At 37.2% G+C, this 9141-nt stretch overlaps 1 protein-coding gene across 2 annotated transcripts; it reads right to left on the reverse strand.

Annotated features, from left to right (window-relative positions):
• Positions 1-291: 291 nt before the first annotated feature.
• LOC135092154 (uncharacterized) lies at positions 292-3498 on the reverse strand. Of its 2 annotated transcripts, none has more exons than XM_063990419.1 (2): positions 1698-3498; positions 292-1095 (listed from the first exon to the last, which is right to left on the reverse strand). In XM_063990419.1, the coding sequence occupies exons 1-2, from the start codon at positions 3292-3294 to the stop codon at positions 1013-1015; spliced, it is 1680 nt and encodes a 559-aa protein (XP_063846489.1). In that variant the 5' UTR covers positions 3295-3498; the 3' UTR covers positions 292-1012. The 2 variants fall into 2 exon arrangements, with proteins under 2 accessions (XP_063846489.1, XP_063846490.1); XM_063990420.1 differs by having other exon boundaries at positions 2077-3494.
• Between the last annotated feature and the right edge of the window lie 5643 nt (positions 3499-9141).

A 9141-nucleotide genomic window follows, 5' to 3' on the forward strand; every position in this document is an offset into this window, starting at 1 on the left:
ACGATATTTATTTTTCATTCTTATTCATCTTCACACGTAAGGAGGTGCAAAAATTCGGGCAAAGTTCAGGAAATTATATGAAATAAGACCATTATCAAAAAAGTTAAATTTAGCTTTTTTTTCGGACTGTTATGTACCAAACCCCTAAATTGCATGCAAAGCCACCTATATGGGGAAATTAAACGTCTTTGTCAGAAAACTGTCTTTTGAGTGTTTTTCAGCATGTTAGGAACCAACACGATAAAACCCAAGTGTAATAACTGCAGGATTGAGACGTAGTAAGAGATGGACTCCAGGGGTAACAATGTATTAAGGAGCGGCTACCCGCTTGCCGGCTGGAGCTGAACTGGCTCCATACAGAGAGAAGCTTCCGAAATCAACTAGTATGAACTAATACATAAACCAATACATGAAGCAGTGAATGACAAGTAGTACTTTGGTAGTAACAATTATAACACTCCTCCCTTTTTTTAAAAAAAACTCAGGTTAGAAACCATAAAATCAAGTTTACAACCAAAATGTTAAAAAAGATACAGAAGATACTAAAACTTATCAATTAGAAAGACTAGAAAAAAAAATATTCGATACAAGTTATAAGAAACGCTAAAACCCGCAAACACGAGACAAAAAACAAAATAAACATAGTAACTAAAACTAGCAAAAGTAATACAAAACTCCAACAATTAAAATAGTTAACACAAGTGAAGCAAGAGACCTAACATTTTATTTCCAAGCTATCTGCAAACGATCTGGCTTCTGGCGCAGTCTCTCAGAACGGCGCAGTGTTTCCCTCTCCAACGGCTGCTGTTGTGGCGGCAATCCAGGTTCGAACTCTTGACTTGAGGTTAACTCTCGTTCTTGAATTTGATCCGGCGCGTTGCTGTTGTGTGCTCCGGACTGCTTCGAAACTCCTGCCTTTAGGGGCGACACGCTGCCTGCCGGTGCCGAACCATGTTTCTGAATTCCTGCTCCATTTGTGAGGTCCATGGGAGGTGGTATGGCATCATCTGCGTTAACCGTCTCGCCCTCTATGCTTACTCTTCTCCTCACATAGTCGAGATGACGTCGTACAGTCCTCCCATCTAGCAACTGCACCTTGAAAGAAACAGGACCGGATTTTTGGACAATTACGCCTGATAGCCATTTTTTCCCTGGAGAAAAGTTTACTACATAAACTAATTCTCCCACTTTAAATTCCCTATGCCGCGCTTTCTGATCATGGTAGTACTTTTGCATTTCTTGCTTCTTCATAACTCTATCCTGGACATCTGGATGCAGTAAGTCTAAACAAGTTTTTAATTTTCTTCCCACTAAAAGCTCAGCAGGGGAAACTCCTGTGGTAGTCTGAGGTGTTACTCGATACCGTAACAGAAACTTGCTAATTCTGGATTCCAATGAGCCTCCTGTTAATCTTTTAAGAGAATTTTTAAAAATTTGAACTGCCTTTTCCGCCAACCCATTGGATGCTGGATGGTAGGGAGATGTCTTTATGTGAATGATACCATTTTGTTTTAAGAAAGCTTCAAACTCTTCGCTACAAAAATTGGTACCATTATCTGTTACCACCGTGTCAGGTAGTCCTTGTGACCCGAATGTAACTTGCAACTTTTCAATAGTTATAGATGAAGTGGCTGACTGTGTAGCGTGAACATCCATCCATTTGGAATGGGCATCTATGATGACGAGGAACATCTTACCCATAAACGGCCCAGCGTAATCCAAATGTAACCTGGACCAGGGTTTTAGTGGCCACTCCCATGGCTGCAAAGGAGCGTCTGGGGGAAGATTTCTCACTTGGTGGCACTGTGAACATAGTTGTACTGTTGACTCAACATCTTTATCTATATTGGGCCACCACACATGACTACGCGCAATACCTTTCATGCGCGAGACTCCTGGATGCGTTGCATGTAGCTCAGCCAACACATTTTTTCTAGCTATCTGAGGCACCACCACTCTTGATCCCCACAAAATTATTCCATCTTGGACACTTAATTCGTGCCTCCTTCTAAAAAAAGGCTGAAGTGTTTCCTCTGCTATATGTCCAGGCCAACCGTACAGAATGTGATCTCTTACCTTCGAGAGTGTTGAGTCCTTATCCGTCCATTGCCTTAACTCTCTCGACGTGACGGGTGTCTGGTCTAGTCTCTCCAACACGCATACCACATCACCGGGGACTGGAGTCACCTTGGGGAATTCAGGGAGAGGAAGGCGACTCAACCCATCAGCATGTACTATATTTTTCCCTGGTTTGTGGGTGATAGTGTATTCATACGCCGATAGTGTTAGCGCCCAGCGTTGGATACGACTTGATGCCATCACAGGCACTGGGCGAGTTTCATTAAACAGACTTTTAAGTGGCTGATGGTCTGAAATGATCTCAAAATGGCGGCCATACAAGTAATTATGAAATTTCTTAACACCAAATATTATTGCCAAACCTTCTTTCTCTACCTGAGCATACTTGCGTTCAGCTATGCTCAGGGATCGGGATGCGAAAGCAATCGGTTTCTCCTCTCCACCCTCAATCTTGTGCATTTTCCTTTCCATGTCTGCTTTATTTCGACACATCCTTGCCAAGTGTCCCACTTTCTTACATTTAAAACAGGTAGCACGTGCAAAATGACAGCTAGGAGCCACATGCGGACCCCCACACCTGTAGCACTGTGGTCGAGGATTCGTTCGCACCCACGGTGTCTCTTGAATTTTTCTTCCTTCCCCGCGCCTCTCCTGAATCTTGTTCACTTGACTGCTGCGGTACTCCCCAGCCTGTTGTAGGTCTTCAGTGTCTTTTGCCGCAGCCTCCATAGCCAGAGCAGTTGCCTCTGCCTTCTTGAAGTCCAAATTCCCATCTGCCAACAACCTTGCTTGTATTTTTCGGTCGTCAATTCCACACACCAGACGATCTCGTAACATGTCAGGTAGTTGGTTTCCGTACGCACAGTGCTCCGCTAATTTCCGAAGGTCAGTAATGTAAGAAGACACAGATTCAGTTGGTTGCTTGAATCGTGAGTTGAATTTGAAGCGCTTCATGATTACTGACGGTTTCGGGCACATGTGATTCTCCAACAGCACTTTGAGGTCACTGTACGACTTGTCGGCTGGCTTCTCTGGTAGGCAGAGTGACCTTATCACTTCGTAGGTTCTTGCTCCACAAACAGCCAATAAAGTAGATTTCTTTTTTTTCTCTTCAATAATGTCGTTGGCTTCAAAAAAATGCTCCAGCCGCTCCACATATTGAGTCCACACCTCGGCATCCTGGTTAAATTCTTCTACTTTGCCAATAAATCCCATCCTCGTCGCCAATGTAATAACTGCAGGATTGAGACGTAGTAAGAGATGGACTCCAGGGGTAACAATGTATTAAGGAGCGGCTACCCGCTTGCCGGCTGGAGCTGAACTGGCTCCATACAGAGAGAAGCTTCCGAAATCAACTAGTATGAACTAATACATAAACCAATACATGAAGCAGTGAATGACAAGTAGTACTTTGGTAGTAACAATTATAACACCAAGGAAGTCAATCTATATGAGAATCCAAAACAAAATTACTGAAAACGTGTCTTTTCGGTGTTTTACGTAGAAAACGCTAAAACGGATGGAAACCAACCAAAATGAAGAAATAGAATAATTTTGAGTGTTTTTGAAATTGTTACCTACAAAAAACGCGAAAATAGATGGAAAGCACTCTATATTGGGAGGCAAAAGGCACCAAAAAGCATGTTAGGCAATAATACGATAAATATTATGAAAGTCACTTTATATGGAAATCCAAAACGAAATTACTGGAAACGTGTCTTTTAAAAGATTTACGTAGAAAAACGCTAAAACGGATGCAAACCAACCAATATGAAGAAATAGAATAACATTACCAAAAAATATATTTTGTGTGTACTTGAGCTTGTTACATAATAAAAACGCGAAAATATATGCAAAGCACTCTATATAAGGAAAAAAAAGGATATAACGAGAAACGTGTATAATGAGTGTTTTATAGTTTCACCAGAATCACAAGGCAAAAAACGCAAAAACTCGACTGTATGGAGAAGTTTCTAAGATACCAAAATACTGAAATTCATGAATAAGACTCTTAATCAAGAAACACAAGAACCTTACTAAATGCGTGTATTTTGAGTGTTTTTTTACATTCTTAGTTACCAAAACCCAAAATTCCATGCGAAACTAGCTTTATGTGGGAAAAAAATGACATTACCAGAAAATTGTCTTTGAGTATTTTTGAGCGTGTTAGGCAATAAAGCACTAAAAAGCAGGGCAATCACATTACATGGGAATAAAACCAACTTTTACGAAGAACTTCCCTTTTAGTGTTTTTGACACGCATTTAGTAAGGTTGCTCTGTGTCTCAATTAAGTGTGTTATTCATGAGTTTCAGCATATTCACGAGTTTTTGTGTTTTTTGCCTTGTGGTTTTGTTTTTCAACGTGTTAGACACCAGAACGCTAAAAAGCATCGAAAGCACTCTATAAAGGAATACAAAACAACATTACTAAAAACGTGTTTTATAGGTTCTTATTTACAGAAACGTTAAAACCCATGCAAAACACCCTTTTTGGAGAAGCGAAATAAATATTTCGTTGATAAATTACATTCAGGACAGTTAGGGAACATCCCTTACAGAAGAAAAAGATCGCAGAAGAGTGATCCTAAATGGATGACTGATGTTAAAACACTACATAGGGCGAAGGAGAAGTATATATCAGATTAAATACAAGGGAAGTGGTTTTAAGGCCATAATATAATGAATTAGAAAAGTCAGGAGTTTAACAAGGAAAGCTAAAAATAGTTATGAATTAAAGGTAGCCAGCCAAGCAATGACGGACCTCGAAGGATTTTATCAGGCATATAAGACGAAGAATAGAGAAACAATAGTTCCTTAAAGACAGCAGAATGGGACCTGATTAGTTGTTGAGAGGAGATTAGTAAAATTGTGAGCGAGTATTTTTTAATTGTCTTTGCCCAGGAAAACATGCAGGATTTGCCGAATAGTGAGAAGATATTTAAAGTAGAAGAGGATGAGAAGCTGACAGATATTACCATAACTAAAAGAGATAGTGGAACAGGAGATAGATAAGTTGAAAAGTTCAAGTCATCAGGACCAGATAAAATATATTCCACAGTATTTAAGGAAAGGAAAAATCTGTTAGTTTCTGTCCTAAGGAAATCACTTTAGTCATGTGAGGTATGGGTAATTTGCAGGCAGGCAAATATAGTACCTACCTTTACGAAAGGAGATAAAACTTTAACGTCTAACCTATCAGCTTAACTTCTGTTGAATGTAAAATAATGGAGTCAATAATAGCGAAGAACATTTAAGAGCATTTAGAGAAACATAACTTGATAACTCAGTTACAGCACGGCTTCTGGAATGGGGAGTCTTACATAAGAAACATGGTAAATTTATACAGTAAGGTTTACAAGGCGGCAGATAATAGTGATAGTTATGGCATCCTATATCAGGACTTTAGTAAAGCGTTTGACAAGGTACCCCATCAGAGGCTACTGAGAAATGTTAGGGCGCACGAAAGATATGAGTTGTTTAGATTGGATAAAGTCATGGCTAAGAATCAGGCGACAGAGTGTTGTAATAAACGGCTCTAAATCGGAGTGGGGTCAAGTAATTAGTGGGGTGAGAAAGGGATTATTACTATTAGGGACGATGTTGTTTGTAATATATGTCAATGGCTTGGATAGTGGAATTAGTAGTGTTGTTAGTAGATTTGCGGATGACACGAGAATATGTAGATTAATTAGGTCAGAATCGCATACCATCGCCTTGCAGGCAGATTTGAATAGGTCGAACGAATGGACGGACAGATGGCAAATGCAGTTTAATGTCAACAAATCAAAAGCAATTAGCGTAAGTAGAACAAACCCACACAGTAGTTACATAATGAAAAACCAAGTTCTGGTAGGTTCAGGGTAAGTAAAAGATTTGAGATTTAAGGTTATATCTGAACTCCGTCTAAGAAAGCAATGGAAAGAGGCCAGAAACAAAGCAAATAGTGTATTATGATTCATTTTCAGGAGTGCTAAATGTAGAACTCCCGAGGTAATATTAAAGTTACATTTGGCGCTGGTCAGACTTCATATAGACTACGCTATCCAATTCTGGTTACCACATCACAGGAAGGATAAAGGTCTATTAGAATCAGTACAAAGGAAAATGACTAAAAGGATGCAGAGGATGAGGAATATTCCTTACGAAGCGATATTCATGCTCTTAAATTTACATTCTTTAAAGAGACGTTGGTTAAGAGTGGACCTAATAGAAGTCTTTTAGTGGTATATGGGTAATAATAAAGGGAACATAAGGAAAATTCTTAGAATCTGTAAATATGATAGAACAAGAAAAACGGGTTCAAGCCTGAAAACTTGATGTTCAAAAAGGAGACAGGAAGGAATTGGTTCTCAAATAGAGTAGTAGATGATTGGAACGGACGTAGTAATCAAGCTGTTAGTGCTGAGGCATTTGGGAACAGTAAGGGAAAATTACACATTTATGGATGGGGATGATAGGTGGAAATAGGTAGGCATATTTCATACAAGTACTGCCACTTCTAGGCCTGATGCCTTCTTGCAGATTTACTTATTTCTTATGTTCTTATGTTCTTATTACCAAAAGCGCGTATTTTCAGTGTTTTTTAACTATTACGTGAAAAAAAATGCCAAAATGCATGCAAAGCACCCTATATGAAGAAAAAGAGCGACATTACGAGAAACGTGCATTATGAGTGTTTTTGAGATTCTTAGGTACCAAAACGCTGAAACTCATGAATAACACTCTTAATTGAGATAAAGAACAACCTTAGCAAATGCGTGTATTTTGAGTGTTTTTTACATTCTTAGTTACCAAAACCCCAAATTGCATGTGAAACTAGCTTTATGTGGAAAAAAAAAATCATATTACCAGAAGAGTGTCTTTTGAGTATTTTTGAGCGTGTTAGGCAATAAAACACTAAAAAGCAGGGCAAATCACATTACATGAACTTAGCTTTAAGTGTTTTTGAGCTCCTTACATATTGAAACACTAAAACGCATGTAAAACACCCTTTATGGAGAAACAGAAAAACATTATCAAAAACATGTATTTTGAGTGTTTATGATCATGTTACCTATAAAAACGCTTAAATACATGCAAAGAACCCTATATCTGGGAAACGAAAGGACATTATGAGAAACGTGTATTATGAGTGTTTTTAAGTTCCTTAAGTACCAAAAAGCTAAAACCCACAAATAACACTCTTTATAGAGAAAAAAAATAAATAAACAAAAAACCAAACCCTGAAGTGCATGCAAAGCCACCTATATATGGAAATTAAACGACTTTACAAGAAACCTGTCTTTTGAGTGTTTTTTTTAGCATGTCAGGCACCAAAACGATAAATACCATTGAAATCAGTCAATATGGGAATCCAAAACAAAATTACTGAAAACATGTCTTCTCAGTGTTTTACGTAGAAAAACGCTAAAACAGATGCAAACCAACCAATACGAAGAAATAGAAAAACATCACCAAAAACGTATATTTTGAGTGTTTTTGAACTTGTTACCTACAAAAAAACGCGAAAATGCATGCCAATCACTCTATATTGGGAAAAAAAAGGATATTACGAGAAACGTGTATAATGAGTGTTTTATAGTTTCACAAGATCCACAAGGCAAAAAACAAATACTTGTTTATATGGAGAAGTTTCTTAGATACCAAAATGCTGAAACTTATGAATAACACTTCTAATTAACAAACAGAACAACCTTACTAAATGCGTGTATTTTGAGTGTTTTTTCACATTCTTAGTTAAAAAAAAACGAAATTCCATGCAAATATAGCTTTATATGGGAAAAAATGACATTACCAGAAAAGAGTCTTCTGAGTGTTTTTGAGAGTGTTAGGCAATAAACACTAAAAAACAGGGCAATCACATTACATGGAATAAAATCAACGTTTACCAAGAACTTGCCTTTAAGTGTTTTTTTTTAGCTCTTTATATGCGCTAAAACGCATGCAAAACACACTTTATATAGAAACAAATTAACATAACCAAAAACAGGTATTTTGAGTGTTTTTTAATCATATTATCTATAAAAACACTTAAATACATGCAGATAACCTTATGTTTCGGAAAGGAAAGGGTATTAGAGAAACGTGTACTATGAGTGTTTTTAAGTTCCTTAAGAACCAAAAACCTAAAACCCACAAGTAACACTCTTTATTTAGAAAAAAAATAAAATAAATAAATAAATAGAAAAATAGGAATTTTTTTTTATTTTTTTTTATTGATCTTCATAGGTACCGAGATGCCAAATTTCTGGCAAAATTCAGGGCACTTATATGATAAAAGATTATTATTAAAAAGTTAATTTAAGCTTTTTTTTCGGACTGTTATTTACCAAACCCTAAAGTGCATCCAAAACCACCTGTATGGGGAAATTACAAGACTTTATCAGAAACCTCTCTTTTGAGTGTTTTTTTTTTTAGCATGTTAGGCATCAAAAGGATAAATAATATGGAAGTCACTCAATATGGGAATTCAAAACAAAATTACTGAAAACATGTCTTTTACGTGTTTTACGTACAAAAACGCTAAAACGGAAGCAAACCAACCAATATGAAGAAATAGAATAACATTACCAAAAAGGTATATTTTGAGTGTTTTTCAGCCTGTTAACCACAAAAAACGCGAGAATGGATGCAAAGCACTCTATATTGGGAAACAAAAGGACTTTACGAGAAACGTGTATAATGAGTGTTTTATGGTTTCACAAGAACCACAAGGCAAAAAACGCAAAAAACTCGTATATATGGATACGTTTCTTCGATACCAAAATGCTGAAACTCATGAATAACACTCTTAATATAGAAAAAGAACAACCTTACTAAATGCGTGTATTTTGAGAGCTTTTCACATTCTTAGTTAAAAAAAAAAAAAATTGCATGCGAAGCCAGATTTATGTGGGAAAAAATGACATTATCAAAAAAAGTGTCTTTTGAGTGTTTTTGAGCGTGATAGGATATAAAACACTAAAAAGCAGGGGAATCACATTAAATTCGAATAAAACCAATTTTTACCAAGAACTTGCCTTTAAGTGTTTTTGAGCTCCTTATATATCAAAACGCTAAAA

This window comes from Scylla paramamosain, chromosome 39, assembly GCF_035594125.1.
Source record: "Scylla paramamosain isolate STU-SP2022 chromosome 39, ASM3559412v1, whole genome shotgun sequence".
Classification (NCBI taxonomy): domain Eukaryota; kingdom Metazoa; phylum Arthropoda; class Malacostraca; order Decapoda; family Portunidae; genus Scylla; species Scylla paramamosain.

Excerpts from the sequence above, each read along its gene's own strand:
- LOC135092154 (XM_063990419.1), bottom strand. The coding sequence starts at position 3,294 with ATGGGATTTATTGGCAAAGTAGAAGAATTTAACCAGGATGCCGAGGTG. Across the intron at positions 1,096-1,697 it reads TTACGCTGGGCCGTTTATGG|GTGCAGTTGCTAGATGGGAG; the intron begins GTAAGATGTTCC and ends GTTTCTTTCAAG.